We start from the raw sequence: 20,073 nt of genomic DNA on the forward strand, positions 1-20,073 counted from the left end.
ACCGTTCTCGTTAGTTTTATAAACTTCTAAGATCAGCGGACGTGTTGACACACTAATGGAGAGAAAGCAGAGAAATGCTCCTACATTCGTTCTTCCTGGTTCACTGTCATGGCTTATTAGGTAGTTTAATGGAACTGAGTCATCATTAATGTTATTAATTACTCGTGCTTTTCGTGTTGTGAAGTCAAAATGTCTGTCACGACAAAAGTTTCAACCCTGCTTTAGCTTTTAAATACTTCCCACAATAATATTCAGTGTTTTGTTAGAAAATCAACTGTGTTTAAAGAAACCCATTCAAGCTAAAATGATCCAAGATGCTTACAGAAAACAAGTCGGAGAAAATGATCATTTTTAATTAAAACATGTTCATAATTTATACTTCATTATAATGTGCATCTGTGCTTTAATTACATTCAAGGTCTTTCCAGTCTAATTCACAACCAACTGAGTAAAGAACTTTATATACACACAGTGTAATCATTTACAATGTCAAAATTAGGCTGAAATGGTTAAACTGTTAATGTTTGATCACGCTAAAGTCACACGTTGTCCAGGTTTAAATTTGACAGCTTTTCTGTCTCCAGAGACGCCAAAGCCTTCATACCTAAAGAAAATTTAAAAAAAAGATTTATATTAAAACACTGAATCAAATCAGAATGCAAAGTTACGTTTTTGTACAATGACACAGTTTTGAAATGTTGTCTCTGTATACCAAAGGCATTTTTATGCATAGTTCTCTATTTTCAGAGGCTCAAAAGTAATTGGACAATTAAATGACAAGCGTTTCATGACCAGGTGAGGCCTGTTAGCAGATAAACAATCTGGATTGTGATTCCAAGAGTTGGGACTTGAATTTGGTAGCTTTTCACTTAATGTCAGGTTCTAAGAGACATTGATAAAAATGAAGGAAGCCATCATCAAGTTGACAAACCAAATTAATCATCAAAACAACATCTGAAAGACCACAGAGGACATCTAAAGTGGATCATGAGAGAATACTTTCCATGGTTAAGAAAAACTACTTCACCACATCTAACCAATACAAAAAACCTCTGATCAGGTAGACATATCATATCAAAGCCTACAATCGACAGAATGTAAATACAGAGCATTTACAACAAGGCGCAAACCTTCCACTCGTGTACAAGAAGATCAGATTAGACTTTGCCAGAAAACATCTAAAAGAGCCTGCTGAGTTCTGGGGCAAACCAAGATGATCATGTGTAGCGTGTGAATAATGATCCAATAAAGTATTGAGGAGGAGAGCAGCTCATGATATGAAGCATACAACATCACCTGTCAAACATGATGGAGGCAGTGTTATGGCATGGGGATGTATGGCTAACAGTGTAACGAGGCCACTAGCATTTATAGATGATGTGACTGATGCTAGATGCAGAATGATGAAATGTGTACAGGGTTACACCCTCTGCTCAGATTCAACCAAATGGAAAATCGCTGCAAGAATTTTCAAGGCAGAGAAAAGGGATGTTCCTCAATCCGCCGTTACTTACCTGATCTCAACCCAGTAGCTTTTCAGTTATTTAAATACAAAACTGAATCCAGAGAGACCCACAAACAAGCATCTAAACTTCAGGCAGTCAGTGACTGCAGTGGATTTTCATTGAAGTATTTAAAAAAAAAAAAAACACCCTTATATTAAGAAATATTTTAGCTTGTCCAATTATTTTGAGCCTTTGAAAAGACTGTGGCTAAAATGGCTGTAATGCCTGAAGTGTTCATGCAAAAGTTTGGATAAACCCCTTTAAATTTAAATTAAAGCAGAAAGTCTGCATTTCAATCACATCTTGACCATATGATGACAAACTACCTGTGGTGGTGTACAGGGAGAAAGCTAAAAAAAAAGAAAAGTGTGACTGTCTAAAACAAACATATATCAACTTAATTGTATATCTCTGTTCATCCACCTGAGAGCTGAGTAGTAAAACAGCAACTACTACGTGTGCAGTTTCTCTACTCTCATTTAGTTGTTCAAGTTATTTCCCAAAATACACAGTACTGCAACTAAGATTTGTTTTTTCCACATTGTTTGTTTTTTTTAGTCCTCCATTGACGCTACCTGTCAGGAACCAGTTTTTCATGTTTTTAATTTCCTCCTGTTGGTGACACTTTAAGTAGCTTATGATGTCCTTGATAAATTGAGCATACTAAAGTCAATATTAAACAAATAACTGTTATAAAATCCTATTATTTCATTTGTGCTGCTCACTTACAGTTTTGTGTATCTCTTCCAGTCGGCTTGGCTGAGGGAGGGTTTGGTCACGGCCAAGGCGGCGTTCACATGTGCTTGGCGCAGCAGCAGGCCTGGTTGTTTGGCAGCTGGATGCACATAAGCACACTCTTCCTACACAATCAATCACAAAGTAATTATATACATAGTAGCTCATATAGGAAGACCTGGTTCTACAGGATGGAAAAGACTAGTGAAGCCAACTACAATGAAAAAAGTCCTAATCAGAATAACATCACATTTCAGACGCTCAAATATATTCATTGCAGTCGCTCACATTGGCTTTCCTGTAGTTGTTCTTGATGTTATTGATCTCTTGTTGTAGTCGCTCCAGTTGCTCTCGGCCAAGCTCTTCATATCCCCTCTGGAGCGAGGGCATGTACGCAGGATTGACTGAGCTAGCGTGGTCACGAACTGATCCTCCAGTAAAGTCAGTGTTTATGGAACTGGGTCCAGAGATGCACTGGGAGTTCTGTTAAAGCAGGAGGATCGGAGGAAGAAAAACACACACAAAAATTATGAGTGATAAAAAATTTTTAATCCTATACTTAGTACTACACTTGTACTATGTGGTAGTAGTGCTCACTGGTTTTGAATTCTCCAACTCGGACTCAGAACTCTCAAAGTACAGTCTCCAGACATTGCCGTAGTGGTGTTTGTTTTCTGCATGAAGCTCACTGGGCTCCACGACCACCATAGACTGGTCCAGCCCCATGCCTGACTCTCCCTCTCCCGCCGAGTCGTCTGACCCACTGCCCTGGTTGTTCGGGAAGATCATGGAGGAAAGGCTCATGTCGCTTTCTGAGCCAGAGTTCAGCTCCTGATTGCCACATAGGAAGAGAGGGTTTAGACGTTCATATATATGGATTCACGAGGATTTGTAGTGTCCAACATGGGTCTTAACTGTGATACTACAGCTCAGTTTGAAATTAGTTTAAGCCTACTGTGCCTCAGGTTAGTTATTCCATTACATTTCTTGTCACTAAGGTTGGAGATAATTTAAATTAAGCTGAAAACTGATAATGGATTCAGAACTGGAGCAACTCACATGCTGAGAAACATACAAAATACATTATTTAATTTGCCTGAGGGGCTAAAAAAATGTTTGGCTGCTACAAAATGAACTATAAATAATGGAATGGACAACAGTTCCCTGACTTCCTGTTTTATTAACCTAAGGTAATACATAATAACACAGTCATCAGACAATACTTTAAGTACAATAGACTTACATGTGGTGCGCTGGTGCCTATGCTGTTGTGGACAGCCTCCAGCTGTGCATTGTAGAGTAAGGCTTTCAGATCTGCCCCGGTAAACTGCTCTGTCGCTGCTGCCAGGTGCTCCAGGTCAACATCGGGAGCCAGGGGGACGCCTGCAGTCAGAGCTTTCAGGATCTCCACACGAGCCTCCTGGAAATGTGACACAATAGCTCGATTTAAAACCCAAGCATCTTTCAGGGAACATGACTCAACATTACTTTTTGTCTTTTAAGGACTGATACATATATAATGAGTTTAGAAGTGAAGTTAATTAACAATTATTAATATTCTTTTAAACCAACAAACCAGATCAGGGGGAGGGCAGTAAAGGGATTTGTCCAGCCGTCCAGGTCTCAGCAGGGCCGGGTCAATCAAATCTGGTCGGCTGGTGGCTGCAAGCACGTACACACCTATGAAGACAAACACGCAGAATTCAAATTTATTTATTTTAAATTGAATTGAATTAAAGATCCCTCCAAGTATGTTTCAAGACAGATTAAAATGCTCATAATTCGTCCACAAAAAGGTTTAGCTACATCTCTATAACCTTTCATAGCCAACTATATTGTTCAAATTTACTGGCCCAAGGTTTAGAGCGTATTCATATTAGTCATAAGTATCACAATGAATCACGTTTGATATATTGTAACCACTGCATAACATGCTTGGTCATGATTTAGTGAACCTTCACTTGAAGAGGCAGTAGCTGAGCTCAAGCACAGCACACATGTAATGTGCCCAAGCATAGAACTTCAGTGTTTTTCCGATGAGAAGCTCATCTGAAGTAACTAATTGAGCAATCTATAAGGCATTCAAGAGGAACGTTTACTGCTCTGAAAACAGCATAGTTCAAACCCCAAAATGCATAAAATCATCACTGTACTTTGGAAAAGTGTTTTTCAAAACCATGTGAGTGCAAGAGTGAAGAGCACTGGGGTCTACACAGTTAAGTGCAGTGTGAGTGGAAGCCAGCCAGGAGAGGCAGGACAATTGTGCAAGGGTACGGTACAAGGTAACCCTGCCAAGTGTAGATTCACCCTTAGTTTATTAATGTATTGACTAAACAGTGGCCATAATCACATTTAATTTTTTTTTAAAAAACATACATTATATGTATATTGTTTTTCCCCATCAATCCCAAAATTATTAACATTAAATTATCAAAGTCATGCTTAGATGCTCTGTCATCACCCAAAGGTCCATTTGAGCCAGGAGGGAAAAAAACTGAATGGACTTCATGAGACTTAACCCCCACTAAACTTTAAATGGCTTCAAACACTTCTGATCTCATCCCAACAGAGTCAGTCAGAAGTTAAAGCAGATTACTACAAAGCACTCGTGATGATGACTGTGTGCATAGTTTAAAGATGTATGACGTTACCCTGCAGTCCCTCCACTCCATCCAGCTGGGTGAGGAGCTGGTTGACCACGCGGTCGGTTACACCTGTGCTGTCGTGGCCCCTCCTGGGGGCCAGAGCGTCAAACTCGTCGAAGAACAGGATGCAGGGCTTGGCGGCTTGTGCCCTAAAAGAGGCAGAAGAAGAAGTGATTGAAGGAAATAAAAAGAAAACACTTCATTTATGTGAAACGCCAATACTTTACCATTACTTCAAATGTTTTATGTTAATAATTATAACTTGCAACAAAAGGTAATAACACAGCAACAGCGATGCCGGGAGGAGTTTAAAAGTTCACTAACCTCTGGAAGACATCGCGGACTCCCTTCTCACTGGCTCCAATGTACTTACTTAGAAGTTCAGGTCCCTGGAGAGAGAGTTTAAAAAAAATCTCTTCTTGCTGTAGAAACTTTGCTCTCATACAGAAGGGCACAGTCTTATTTTAATGACGAAGCTGAAGCAGAGCCTACCTTGATGCTGATAAAGTTCATACCACTGTCTTTGGAGACAGCTCTGGCCAGCAGCGTTTTTCCTGTACCAGGAGCGCCATACAGCAGAGCTCCTGAGCGATGGCGGATAGGAAGATTGGCGAAAAGGACCGGATACTGCAACACACCAAGGACCCACAGTCAGTGACTGTGCAATAACTTATGCTGAATTCTAGCCTTGTCTGCTGATATAAGGGAGACCTCCCTTCATTTTTAAGAAGTAGTGTTAAAAAGGAAGACGCTCAAACATTAATAGCCATGTCTTTTCCCTAAATCCACCGTGATGAGTTGATGACAACACGGCGCAGAGCAGTCTGAGGGCTCACAGGATCAAAGATTACATGATAAAAATAGATCAAAGAAACCCACCGCTCCGAAAACACCCTCATTATGTTCTGAAACTGGAAGCGTCATTGTCAGTCATATTTGAGGTAAATATACCAAAATAATTGTCAAAAAAAGGGTCAACTGGGGGACCTTTAGATGATGCAACTATACTGCAACTCAAAGACTGGGCTGTAAGCAAGGGATCTGAAGAATCCTAAGGTAAATTAAATGAGGAACTTTTTCATTAGTTATAAGACCTTTTACTGGATTTTCTCTTCTTACTATAAGACTCATGCAACACCCAAGCTGAATAAACAGATAAACTATCCTGGCAGTTTTCCACCTCTCCAGAAAGAAAAGACGCTTTATCGGCTCGAATAAAAGAGGTTTTAATATATTAGTGGACTAGGCAATTACATAATTTGGAAGTCTTATTATTACTTTGCTTGTAGTTTTTGTTTGTTTCTAAATCAGCTGATTCAAATATTTTATTTTCATTTTGTCTGTACTGAGTCCCTCATCACCACTCATGCCGATGCTTTCCAAAGCTCATCTGTACAACAATCAATAGTAATTATGGTGTTTAAAATACCTAGATAGTCGCTCATTATACCACACTGCAGCTAAAACACATTTTGAAAAAAGCAACAGCCATCTGACCTTAGCAGGAAGCAGTATGGTGTCCATAAGCTGCTGTCGCACTTCTTTTAGCCCTCCTACCCTGTCCAACCCAAATCCACTGGGGGTGTGGAGGTCTACACCCCACAAAGAGGGGGGTGTGAAGCCTTTGAGAGCCTGCGCAAAGTCCCTCCAGGACAGACACACTCCTGCAAAATACAGGGCACAATAAATACATCTGGACAATAACTCTACATTAGCATCAGTGGTCACATGATGCAGGAAGAATCTGAAGACCTGAAATTGATCTATTGGGAATTTCATCAGTCTTTGATACCTTGTTCACTGTGTCCTCTTAGCATAGTGTTAGCATGAACAGCCCGCTCTAACAGCAGTACTAGATCTTGAGGTGTGTATCCCTCTGTCTCCTTAGCAACAGCCCCGATATCAAGACTCTGTAAAGTCTCAACAGACAGGCAGGACTTCCTCAGGATCAGATGGCGCAGAATCTCAACCCTCTGGGCCTGCAAACAATAACATGATCGGTGTTTTTTTTTCCTACTTTGTGTGTGTGTACTTGTGCTTGTGTGTGTACAGGGTGGGCCATTTATATGGATCCACCGTAATAAAATGGGAATGGTTGGTGATATTAAAGTCCTGTTTGTGGCACATTAGTATATGTGAGGGGGCAAACTCTTCAAGCTGGGTGGTGACCATGGTGGCCATTTAGAAGTCGGCCATCTTGGATACAACTTTTGTTTTTTAAATAGGAAGAGGGCCATGTGACACATCAAACTTATTGGTAATGTCACAAGAAAAACAATGGTGTGCTTGGTTTCAACGAAACTTTCTTTCATGAGTTATTTACAAGTTTCTCTGTGTTCACAGCCATTGACATGTCGAAGAGGTTAACACGTGAGGAGCGGATCGAAATTGTGTTGATATCTGGTGAACGCAGTAACCGGGTCATTGCAGCAGATTTCAATGCAAGACACCCTACGAGACCACCCATCTCCCATGCTACAGTTAGCAAACTGCTTGCTAAGTTTCGTGAAACTGGTTCAGTGTTGGATTTGCCAAAATATGGACGCAAGAAAACTGTCACTAATGAAGAAACATCAGTGGCTGTCCTAGCTTCATTCAGCAAGAGCCCACAGCGTAGCACTCGCCGCATGTCACTGGAGAGTGGCATTAGTCGAACATCCCTTCGGCGGATATTAGCTACTCACAAATGGCACCCTTACAAACTCCAGCTACTGCAGCATCTCAACGAGGATGACCCAGATCGGCGCACAGAATTTGCAGAATGGCCAAAACAAAAATTGGAACAGGACCCTCAGTTCACGCAGAAGATTTTGTTCAGCGATGAGGCAAACTTTTATGTGAATGGTGAAGTTAACAAACAAAACCACCACTATTGGTCTGACACTATCCCACATTGGATGGATCCCTCCAAGACTGTTGGAACAACAAAAGTGATGGTTTGGTGTGGTATATGGGGTACAAGGATAGTGGGTCCATTCTTCATCAATGGAAACCTCAAGGCCACTGGATATTTGAAATTGCTACATGATGATGTGTTTCCCTCTTTATGCACTGAAGCTGGCATGTTCCCTGAGTTTTTCCAGCAAGATGGTGCACCACCACATTATGGGTGCCAGGTCCGAGCATTCCTAGATGAACAGTTTCCTGGAACAGTTTCCAGTTGAATGGCCCCCAAGATCTCCCGATCTGACCCCCTTAGACTTTTATCTTTGGGGTCATCTGAAGGCAATTGTCTATGGTGTGAAGATACGAGATGTGCAGCACCTGAAACTACGGATACTGGATGCCTGTGCTGGCATTTCTCCTGCGGTGTTGCTATCAGTGTGTGAAGAGTGGGAGAAGAGGGTTGCATTGACAATCCAACACAACGGGCAGTACATTGAACACATTTTATAAGTGGTCAGAAACTTGTAAATTGGTTTCGTTGAAACCAAGCACACCATTGTTTTTCTTGTGACATTACCAATAAGTTTGATGTGTCACATGGCCCTCTTCCTATTGAAAAAAACAAAAGTTGTATCCAAGATGGCCGACTTCTAAATGGCCACCATGGTCACCACCCATCTTGAGGAGTTTCCCCCCTCACATATACTAATGTGCCACAAACAGGACTTTAATATCACCAACCATTCCCATTTTATTACGGTGGATCCATATAAATGGCCCACCCTGTACATATGGATGTGGATGAGTGCCGACCTGATCAGGTGGCTGGATGTTTACAAATCCCTGGATGAAGTGGGAACCGTGTACCTCAGTCAGAGAGGGATGGAGGGAGTGTTCACTCTGGCTGGTAATGATCAGACACACCAGGCTAGAGTGAAGCATCACCTCATCCACCACATCCTGCAGGCCTGCAGCCACAGTGAGATAACATTACTCATGAAAGCAGGAAACGATTATCGATCCTGTCTGTCAAAAGGCATTCCCACAGGTAAGAAAATATTTTACTTTGAGCAATGTGCTGTTGAAGCAGTGCCTCCGGGCTGTGTTCATGTTCAGGTGAGGCTGGTGCCCGCGTCAAACGATCCAGGTCATCAAGTAGAACAACAGAGGGCTGCCTCCATTCTGCCTGTTCAAAAATGTCCATCAGATTCTGTCTAACAGTTTCTACCCTTTTGCCTAAAAGGAAAACAAAACATCTTTTTAATTAAGTTAAATTTTATCCTTCTTTTACATTAAGATAGCAAATATTCATGAAGTCTTTCTTGACCTTGCAGCTTTTTGCAGTCTACCACCTCAACGTGTGCATCCAGCTCTTCTCTAGCTTTCCTGCAAAAGGCTTGGGATAGAGTGCTCTTCCCACTCCCCTGCAGAGAGAAGTTACAGCACAACATGTTGCCGACTTAACAAAACAATACTGGTTAATATGTGTTCTCCAGTGAGCTTAAGCTGCAAAAAAAAACCCAAACAAACATCAACGCTATGAAGTATCAGTTTATCTTATGTTAATGAATTATATTGACAGCCGTTGTGTTAGCAATAGTAGTTAACTTAAATGTTAAGTAAAGAGATACCTTGGCACCAGTGATGAGAAGAGCTCCACCTTGAAGTCCCCAACCAGTGGTACCCAGCTCTCTCGAGAGGGGACTACCCAGAAGGCTATGGGAGATAAACTCAAACCCAGTTCTACAAAGCTCATCCATCCCCCTGGGGAAAAAAACCCCAAACATGACGGAGACTGATGGAGAAAAAAAATCTCCTGCTTAAATCACGCATAGGTACTGAATTAGCAAAAGACGTACCCAAGAATACTAAGAGAGGGAAGTTCTGGGTGGGGTGTTTCAACTCCAGGCTTCACAGCTGGGGTGGTTACTGGCTCTCTGTCTACCTGAAGATGAGAGAAAGAGATAACTGTGAACAACTTCAAAGACTTTTTTTTCTTAAAAACGTGTTGAATTTTTTAATAAAAACTGCATGAAGCAATCTGTTTTCATGTAAAATGTTTCAAGACACAGATATATAATAATTCTCCATTTGCATGGCGATACCTGTATGTCTTTCTTCTGGATAACTGTGGGTGCTAGCAGAAACAGCTGATCTGAAGCTTCAGTCTGTGGTTCTGGTTTCAGCACAGTTAAAGCAAACTCTAACTTTGCTATGGAAAAGAATAAAAAGTGAAGGGCCATTATTTTTTAAAAAAAAAAAAAAAAGCTAATTTAAGATATTTATTATTACCCCCCTTTTTAACTTTACATAGCCATATGCAAAGCTGTATGTGCATGATTTATAAATATACTTCTTTGGCTTGTAACGGAAGTGCAAGAATGAATCACCATCAGTTCCATGTAGGAGGATGGTGCCAGACCGTGCTGTCAGACAGGCTAAAGGTTCGTGACTCTGTGTGTGCAGCCAACCAAGGAATGCTGTCTGGATCTCGTCATCATCCTCCTCAGGCTGAAGAGAAAAATGTCAAAAAAAAAAAATCAGATGGACAGAAAGGAAAGAAGCTGAACAAATTTTCTGCAATTCTGAACAAATTATATGTCCTTGTACTTCATTTACATCCAACACTGTAACACAGATGTACACTCCAGCACTCACCAGTGGATTTAGGGGTTGTAGGCAAATAGTAGAGGCTACTTTGATAGCTGATTTCACTGGCTTAATTCTTACTGTTGAATGGGCAGGGATATTAAGCCTGCTGGCTAGAGGCTCTGGAATCTAAAAAATGAAAGATACAAAAATTTTAACAGAAACAGAAAGAAGTAGGTCACTGCAGCATTGTTAAAATACTGTTTATAAACTATATATATTCTTCTCTTCAGACACCATACTCACCCATACTCTTCCACTGTGAATCTCTCCCTTGCATCTTTCCTTGCACCCAAGCAGCTTGGTACAATGGCACACTGCCCTAACCACCATGGCCTCCTCTTCCTTCACCTCCTCTCCTTCAGGCGTAGCAGTCTCCTTAGTAACTCTTGCCTTCTTCTTTTTCTCCATTGCCTGCTTGGTTCTGTCCCTCGTTTCTTTGGGGGATGGGACTTTGGAGAGAAGGCCATATGTAATTGAGGAGTGACCTTCACTCAGCCTAGCATTGAAACTGTGGCTCCAAGGAAAGATGTGAATAGCATTAGTTGCAACGTGGCTTATGGTGCTGAGAGAGTGGGGAGGTGCACCACACACTCTGTACAGAGAGTCCGTAAGGAGAGCGGGGATTTCAGGTAAAGGCGGTTGTTCCTTAACTGGGTCATAAGCGCCCTTTATCATATGATGAAAGAGGCTTTTCAGGTCGGCTATGCCACCCCACTGGTGGCTGTTAGAAGTAGAGGAGGCAGTTTCTGATGATGGTCCTGAAGGGAAGGAGAAATCCATGTTTGGCTGTCTGTGAAAACTTTCTGATTTTGGGTTGGCTTTTAGATGAGAATGTGTGTGGGTGCCAGCTTCAGCGCGGATCTTCGGGGACACAACAAGTTCTGTGAATTGCTCCAGGCGACCGTAGGGCACACGTGGAGAAAGTGAAGCTGTGCAGAATTTTTTTTAAATTAAACTGTATTCATAGAAGTCAAACATTTAAAACTCAAGTTGAGCAGGCAAACCATTATAACTGCAATATTTTTGTGTCACATGTTATTTGATAAACAACATATAACAGAATAATTGTATCAAAACTGACCTATTCGGATAAAGATTACCGTGTGGTTGTCCACCCACACAGGAAACACGGCATCTTGGAAAACTACTCTGATCTGATCCAGTAGTTGCAGCTCCAGCGCAGAACTGTGGAGCTCCTGGCGATGTCAGTCACACAAAAGTGATATATTAATACTTGTTAAGCGTGCTTTAAAAAGGAGAAGTCACCTTGTGTGTAAAATAGTGCAAACTTATATGAAGACAAGTTTCACATACTGTATGTCACTAAATTACCCACCAGGATTTCCCAGTCATCAGCTGATACAGGCTCCACAAACACCCGATCCAATGATGAGACCTGATGACATGGCCTTAAGAAGCCCTGAGGAAAAACAAACCAGTAAACTAAACAACTAGTAAGTCCAGACAGAAACTGACAATCACTGTACACTGTCACAAGATGGAGAAAATTAGCTTCTTCTGAAAATACAGCGAAGAACAGATTCCTCACGGAGGGGCTCTACCTGCTCTCCATCTGTCAGGCCCTGCTTCTCTCCTAGCTGCCGACACAGCTCCACTTTGTGGCTGTCCAGGCTGGAGCTGACTCTGTTTTGAGTCCAGGTGAGGAACACTGGAGGCCCATGACCACAGGACAACTCCAGAGGCTGGTTCTGAAAAAGACCTTAAATGGGTTGACTGTGAATGCCACTGTATACAAAAGTATTCTACAGTCATTGCCAAGTTGCATGGGATCATGCAACTTGGCAATGTCCCCAAATTAGAGCAGCAAATCTCCAACAGAGTGGCTGTAAAGGAAAGGAATCAGTGTGTTGCAATGGCCCAGTCAAAGTCCAGACCTCAGCCTGATTGAAATGCGGAACCTAAAGAGAGACACTAATAACAACATAAATAAAATGGTTACTTCAATTTAGTGCAGCTAAAGGTGGTTCAACAAGCTTTACTGAATCAAGGGGTGTACTTTGTTTTTCACATGACTGCATGTTTGCTGAAGCACCTTTTGTTTACCCTAGACTATACCATGACCACCATCCTTGAGCAAACAAATCATCCTCATTCAATCCATTTTACACTGTTTAGACTAATAATGACAGGGTTAACCCAGTTCTGAATCCTTTGTAAGTAAAGGTCAAACTTAAGGAGAGGAAGCCACGAAACAGGAATTCCTGTTAGCCAAAAAAAGTGCAAATATAAACAGAAAGCCTTCATCAGAAAAACACTGTTCATTCATAACAGCGAACAGGACACAAGCTAGAAAAGTCATTTTAAAAGATACACTAGACCCCGGATTTATTTCTAACCTAGTCCTTTGTCTCCACCAAGCGAAACCGTAAAGGAACTGCTACGAAAACAGCTCCACCGAGAAGGAAACAAATACTGAAATACTAATTGCTAACTACCCTCTCTCTCCATATGCTGAAGTATTGTGTTTGACTCAGCTCCTCTTCTATCTATATTCAGAGCACGTTTCCAGCTGGGCCGAAGTGGAGTGAATGGAGTCATGAAAAACTGATCTTTCCAATTCATTTTAGAGAGCAGCCTGACGCGAGGTCTAAACTGCAGAAGTCACATTTTATTTTGTAATGTGAATAACTGTCAAAGGGTCTCGGAAATTAATTTACAGCAGCATTAATTTTGTTTAAAAAAAAATACAAGAATAGAACAACACACAGAACGGGCCAACATTTTAGCTAAAAATGGTTTAAGTCAACAAAGCTTCTACTAATTTTACCTAAACGATAGTGCTAGGTGGTTAGCTAGGCTATCTTACCTCGTTCAGGGAAAGCTGTGATATTAGCTTCAAGGGAAGGTGTAAAAAGCAGTTTTTTGCGTTGCTAAAAGTGACAGTTACGGGTTGAATGCCCTGATTGCTAAACATAATTTTCACAAAGTTTTCTATTTCGCGTTCAACGCGTCAAGCAAGCTGCACCGCTAACATCAAGTGTGTGACAAACTCATAGTCGATCGATGTGCTCTGTGTGTGCCAGACCAGACCAGAGTAGCCGATATTCGGTTGAACGCATTTCAGAATAAGACGTCCAACTACGACATGCTTTGAATGAATCCTATTCAACACGAGAATGAACCTTTATTTTGAAATGCATCAAGTGAAAAGTTAATTTCCACAAACATGGCGGCTCCCGTCAACAACAGCTCTGGCTGCTGGAGAGTACCGGAGGTTTACAAACATCACGAACAGCAGAGAGTGTGCATTTCTCGACCAAAATATAGGGAAGGAAGAAAAGTCAAAGCAGTTAAGGTAAGATGACCCTTTTGTTTAGAAAAGAGCGTATCTTAAGGTGTGAGACACTCCCTGCTACGTGGGAACGTCACTTACAGTGTTTTTAAAAAAACATTTGCTCTCTTCCGGATTTTATGGACTCCACTGAACCACAGTGAGAGCCTTAACCACATCTGGATGATAAATATAACCACTGTTCGCAGTTTTCACATGAGCATTTTCCTATCAGTGTACCGCAGTCAAGTGTTGCATTATTTGCAGGTTTACACCATAAATTTAGAGAGTCGTTACCTGATGGTCCAAGGGGTCCCAGCGATTGGGGTTATGACTGAGTTGATTCAGCTGTGTGCCCTCTATGGAGCTGTGGAGGAGTACAGGCCCCTGGACGAGTATCCTGCCGAGGAGTTCACAGAGGTCTACCTCGTAAAATTCCAAAAACTCACAAGTGCCAGGTACAAGATGTAACTAGACTGTTCATTATGCCTAACTGGCAACGTCTGAAGGACCTTCTGAATAATTTGGTTTCATTTCAGAGCTGCAAAGCGACATATGGATGAGAAAAGTTTCTATGGTGGTGTGCTGCACGTGTGCTACGTCCCCGAATACGAGACTGTGGAAGACACCAGGCTCAAGCTGCAGGACCGGAGGAGCTATGTCATCCGGGCTGCTCAGAAAAGAGGTATAATTTTATATCTATAGGTTATATTTTGCCTCACAAAATCCACCACTCAAATGAGTAGCTTCTTAGTTCCTCATTAGTCCAAGCAAACCTCGGTTAACATAAATAAGGATAAGCTTTATTTGTCAGTTGCAGTTGCCTGCAGCTGAGATGACAGACCTACAGTAGATGACCATACAGACAATACATAAAATATACAAACTTACATTGGGGAGACAGGTCAGACTAGGCAGCAGAAAAAAAAAGGGTAGACAGTGAAATATGTAACATATAGGGGCAAGGTCAGGAGAAAAAAAGGTTTCTGCCCATGGTGACTCTGACAAATGAGTCACCATGAGGAGAAAACACAAAAAAACTCCATAGCACATAAAGAGCAAAGATATCATCACACTATACTCCATGAAACAGACAAGCAACATAAGGGCGGGGGTGCACCAATGTGCACAGACGCTGCGATTCTTCGTGCCTCCAGCTGAGCCGCTGTCTCCATAGACGGGGAGGTAAGCATGGCAGGAGGTGTTGGATCCAGGGAGGGATATCTGCGTGTGTGTGTGTCCAGAGTTCAGCTGAGATATATATATATATATATATATATATATATATATATATATATATATACATACACACACACACACACACACACACACACACACACACACACACACATTGGGTGAATGTGCAGTAGTAGCAGCAAGCAGGTGAATTCTGTACATTAATATGAATAGACATCTGACTATTTTACAGAATAGACAATACAAACATATTTAAAATTAAAGGAATTTGGAATGTACATTGTGCCTGGGTTTAGAGTGTCTGGAAGAGAGTCCTGTCTCAGTCAATTATAGATGATGTGAGAGGGCGGGTGTGTGTGTGTTTAGGGCCCGGATGGCTTGGGGATAGAAGCTCCTCTTGAGTCTCTCTGTCCTTGCCTGGATGATGCGGAACCTTCTACCAGATTGCAGAAGTTGGAACAGTTTGTTGCCAGGATGGGACGGGTCCTTCAGTATCTGCGCTGCTCTAGTCCGGCATCTCCTGGTGTAGGTGTCCTGAAGCGGGGGGAGAGCAATCCTGCAGCAGCGTTCTGCTGTACGGATCACTCTCTGGAGAGCTTTTTGGTCCTTCACACAGCTGTTCCCAAACCACGATGTCATGTTCTGTGTGAGGATGCTCTCCACAGCGCCTGTATAGAAAATCCTGAGGATCTTTGGAGAGACCCTGAACTTCCTCAGTTGTCGTAGGTGATACAGGCGCTGCCTAGCCTTTTTGGTCTGGACCTGAATGTGGGCAGCCCATGTCAGGTCTGAGGAGATGTGGACACCAAGATACTTGAAGGACTGCACCCTCTCCACTGGAGCTCCATTGATGATAATGGGCTTGTAGTCTCTGTGCTGACCCCTTCTGAAGTCCACCACCAGCTCCTTGGTCTTGCCGACGTTCAGCTGGAGGTGGTTGTCCTGGCACCATGATGCCAGATTCTTCACTTCATCCATGTAGGCCGCCTCATCGTTGTTGGAGATGGCACCCAACACCACCATATATATATATATATATATATATATATATACACACACACACACACAACTAGTCACTTTTCATTGTTTCTTTGTACATTTCCACCATTTCCCTTTTGCACTTTTATTTTCATTTGACTTGGATCTTTTTGAATGATGTGGATTTTTACACTTTTTTCTGTCTCATTTTATTATTGCAAAGTGAGAGAAAGGGAACAGAAAGACGACACACAAGAGGAGCCTACTTCATCAGAAACAACTACCACGTCAGACGACAACATCCTCACACACAAACAGACCTCTGGAAATGACAATACAAGGGAGACTCCAAACATCAGCCACTATTTAGGCTTTCCTCTACTGCCATTACCTCCCGAAGAACATCATTGCCATAGGCCTAAAAGTCAACATTTACCAACAGAGGATAAAATGGGGACTTTACACAATACCTGTGCTGACACATTAGAGCAGCGAGAAGGGAGTTCAAGGAGCAAACAGACCTTATCGAGCAGACAGGCAGCACATCAGGCTGCGGCAGTCAGATTTCTTCCTCGGACCACACACTTGGAGAAACGGAAACGCAAAATGGAAGAGGCTGAGGAGGCCTCCAGTACTGTTTCTGGGCAGAACGAGCCTTTGATTGGACCAAAACTACCAGAACCATCCAAACTGGACATGGAGGATGAGTCACTGAACACAACCGTCAGCCTGATCAGGAACACAATGAAGCAGGTACATGTGATTATATTGTTTTGGTTGTAATTAAGGACAAAATAATATTTTCACTATGCTCTAAATCACTTTTTACAGTTAAACCAGTTTCATCGTCTCTCCTAGGTGACATCGTGTCCAGACATCAAACCAGTGGAGAAGAAGGTCAAACCACGCCGTCGGATTTGATAGAGCAGGATTTTTTTTTTCTTAATTAAACAAATTTCACAGTTCCATTGAGGTTAATATTAAAGATGTTTTGGTTGGGTATGCAGTTATGTGATTTGATTATTGTTCGAATTGTTCCTGAAATACGTGTCCCTCAAACATCTCGATTCTCTGAAAAAATAAGAAAAGCAGACTGTAAGATTGAGAATTTTTGATGGGGAAATTTAAAGAGCTTAGCAAATTCTCATTACAGATTACCCTGAAGTCAGGAAGGCAGGTTCCAAAAGCTTCCAGCAATAGGTTCTCATCTTTCACAGCCTTTTCAAAATCTTCAAAAGACAATTTGCCATCATGGTCATAGTCCTGTGGGAGGAAGCACCATTGGCAGAGCTGCTAAACTATTTACAGACCTGAGAATGTTTTAAATAGTGTTTTGGGTTTTTTTTAATCATGTGTAAACAGTTATATCTGTGCAGCAAACAGCTCACCATCTTCTTCAGTATGATCTCCACCAGGTCTTTGATTCCTTCGTCAGGGTCCTCCTCATTGGGCTGTCTGATGAGCCTGCCCTTCAGCATATGAAGCATCTCCTCTCTAGAGATGGCATTGTCACCATTCAGGTCGTAGACAGTGAAGCAGTCTGAGCCATGCCAAACACAGGGATTTTTTTAGGTAGATAAAGCTACATGTGTGAAGGTGTGAGAGTGAGCTTAAGCAAAAAAAAAAAGTAAGATTGAGAAGTTACATTTTATTTTTTCATTCAAGGTCCCCCGAAGAAAGACGGACAGTCCCTCGATCCACTCTTTCATGCTGACAACGCTGTCGTTGTCTTTGTCAAATGTCCTGAAGACTGAATGACAGACAGTTACACTCACAACATGTCTTGGATTTAATTATAGATTTCAATTGTTCGTACTGAAGAAACTGCTCATTCCCAACTGTACTCCTGGACAAGCGTACTGAAGGATTTAATTTAATCATTCTGAAAAAGGTGGTGGAGGTGAGAATTCTGGGTTGTACTTACAGGGTGATAGTGATGATTTGGAGATTTTTCTTACTTTCCACCATTTTATTGACATTTTACTATTTCAAAAAACAATATTGGCTCTGTTTAAATTTGATGGCACCAACATATCTCAATACAGCTGAGAGGGCAACAGTAGGGTGCAAAACTAAGTGGTACTAAAAAAAGAAACATGCAACTTTAGGTTAATTGGCAGCAGGTCACTGACATGAATGGATATTTTATTTTATTTTTTTAAAAACATCTTGGAGAAGCAGAGTTCCTCAAAAGTAAAGATGGGCCAGGTTTGCCAGTCTACAAAAAACTGCATCTACAGTTTATGCAAATTCGAAATGATCAAATTTACATTTTACGGAGCGTCCCACCTTTTTTTGGAACTGGGTTTGTAAATAATATAAGTATAAATAACTGTAAACTGAATACCTCTACCCGTCATCCTGTCATCAGTCAGTCCAAAGATGCTGTGGAGTGTGCTTATGAACTTCCCTCGGTCCAGACCGTGCACAGCTCTGCCAGAGTTGTTCTGCTCCGCCACAAGGACGTTAAACTCTCGGATAAGGCACTCAACCTCTTTTTTACTGACTATAAACAGAAACATAAAAAAATGGCGTACACTTCATCTGCTCTAACAATACTTAGACGGCAATGTGTATTTTCATACCTGCTAAGTAAAACAATGAACCGTAAAGCTTAGCATGGACTGAACTACCGCTATAACAAAGCTGGCTTAGTTTATTGATTTGAGAAGTTTAACCGTCATACTCACAGTGCTCCACTTGTTTCGAAATGTTCTCAGCGAGCGTCTGTGTCGCCCGTTTGTTCATAGCAGATATTTTTGACATTTTCGATGAGGCCAAACTCAGCTACAGTCCACTCACAGGGAAGTTGATGTACTGTTGCCATGGCTACCGCGAAACGTTTACGGTAGTGTGTGTTTAAGAACCTCGACGGTTTACTACCGGTGGAAACACCGTAACTACACATCATTTTCTACTTGAATTTTTAGCGCAGTAACACAAACGAAAATATGCCCCAACACTGACTGTCCTGTATCTGTTTCACTAGAATGACAATGAACCGCTGGCTGACCAAAAACCCATTGTTTTTCTTTCTTTCCTTAGGGCTATTTATTCTCCTTCAGAATACACGTTCATTTATATACTGAACAGGTACACATGAAACATGTTAAAATAGTTTTTTTAACCCATCATCAGACCAAAATCACACATCAGGAAGAGGGCGGCTATGTATATAATGCAGATTTGGGAAATGTTTACTTTTAGTCGCTTCAGGAACCTAATTAAAGCTTTGCTAAAATTTATATTTACCATCTAAAGTATCTTGGTGTTTGAGAAAAAGAAAAGAAAATGTGGTTGTTATGGAAGAATAGTGCAACATTCCTTTAGTCAGATTCATCAAAGCCATGGAAATAGCTCCAACTTCTCCAAAATTATATATTTCATATATGCAATCCGCATTAAGTACAAATTAAATGCGTATATAGTATTAATCATTCATTTAATGTATTATAGCCCAATATTATTTATTTTTAAAATGACATTCTCATATAAAATGTACTTGTTTTTCCAGATTTTGCTCACATTTAAGTTTATGAGACAAAGAAGCAAGGCAGCTAGAGATGATTGTTTGATGGTCATTGGATGAGTCGTTAATCTGCTCTTGGAGTAACTTGGGAGGGCCGGCCACTCCTGACAAGATTCAACATTGTTTTCTGTTTGTTGATAATGGCTGGAGTCCCAAAGCACTAGAAATGGCTTTGTTGCCCTTTCCAGTCTGACAGATGTCAGCGACTTTGTTTCCCAGCAGTTTCTTTAGAGGCATGATGTGTTACTTTTTGAAAACTTTTAATCCACTTCACTTTGTCTGATAGGTTCTATTACTATGTCATTTTTTGATTCAACAGGTCTGTGATGTGGTTAAAGTGAATTCATGATTTAACAAGGAGAACTTTTTCCCTTGAATAGATTAAATCATTTAAAAACTGCATTTTTTATTTACTCAAGTTATCTCTGTCTAATATTAAAATTTGTTCTGAAACTGAAACATGCAAGTGTAAAGCACTGTATATCTGATGATTTAAAGGGCAATTTTGAGGGTCTAATGCAAATAGATACATAACAGATATGTAAGGAGAGTACATCCACCATCAGCCCCCCACAAAATAAAAGTGCACAGTCACTTTAATTTAGTTTTTCAAGGATGATTCAACACCGTGGACCTGCTAGAGTTAGAAGTAAT

At 41.2% G+C, this 20,073-nt stretch overlaps 3 protein-coding genes across 3 annotated transcripts; 1 reads left to right on the forward strand and 2 right to left on the reverse strand.

Moving 5' to 3' along the window:
* Positions 1-332: 332 nt before the first annotated feature.
* pex1 (peroxisomal biogenesis factor 1) lies at positions 333-13,514 on the reverse strand. The gene is made up of 24 exons (XM_084919085.1): positions 13,251-13,514; positions 11,986-12,132; positions 11,760-11,843; positions 11,505-11,619; positions 10,667-11,352; positions 10,430-10,549; positions 10,162-10,282; positions 9,877-9,983; positions 9,631-9,716; positions 9,403-9,535; positions 9,099-9,195; positions 8,837-9,007; positions 8,585-8,739; positions 6,678-6,864; positions 6,383-6,549; positions 5,378-5,512; positions 5,210-5,274; positions 4,892-5,034; positions 3,817-3,920; positions 3,484-3,660; positions 2,838-3,071; positions 2,529-2,723; positions 2,235-2,365; positions 333-604 (listed from the first exon to the last, which is right to left on the reverse strand). The coding sequence occupies exons 1-24, from the start codon at positions 13,356-13,358 to the stop codon at positions 529-531; spliced, it is 3,744 nt and encodes a 1,247-aa protein (XP_084775211.1). The 5' UTR covers positions 13,359-13,514; the 3' UTR covers positions 333-528.
* A 61-nt stretch (positions 13,515-13,575) lies between these two features.
* On the forward strand, positions 13,576-16,896 carry rbm48 (RNA binding motif protein 48). The gene is made up of 5 exons (XM_084919087.1): positions 13,576-13,739; positions 13,983-14,173; positions 14,255-14,400; positions 16,114-16,643; positions 16,749-16,896. The coding sequence occupies exons 1-5, from the start codon at positions 13,611-13,613 to the stop codon at positions 16,809-16,811; spliced, it is 1,059 nt and encodes a 352-aa protein (XP_084775213.1). The 5' UTR covers positions 13,576-13,610; the 3' UTR covers positions 16,812-16,896.
* On the reverse strand, positions 16,020-20,009 carry clxn (calaxin). The gene is made up of 6 exons (XM_084919088.1): positions 18,581-20,009; positions 18,238-18,396; positions 17,536-17,640; positions 17,279-17,430; positions 17,049-17,153; positions 16,020-16,961 (listed from the first exon to the last, which is right to left on the reverse strand). The coding sequence occupies exons 1-6, from the start codon at positions 18,654-18,656 to the stop codon at positions 16,911-16,913; spliced, it is 648 nt and encodes a 215-aa protein (XP_084775214.1). The 5' UTR covers positions 18,657-20,009; the 3' UTR covers positions 16,020-16,910.
* Positions 20,010-20,073: the final 64 nt, after the last annotated feature.

The sequence above is a fragment of the Perissodus microlepis genome, chromosome 22 (genome assembly GCF_051167445.1).
Source record: "Perissodus microlepis isolate ML-2025 ecotype Zambia chromosome 22, ASM5116744v1, whole genome shotgun sequence".
NCBI lineage: Eukaryota > Metazoa > Chordata > Actinopteri > Cichliformes > Cichlidae > Perissodus > Perissodus microlepis.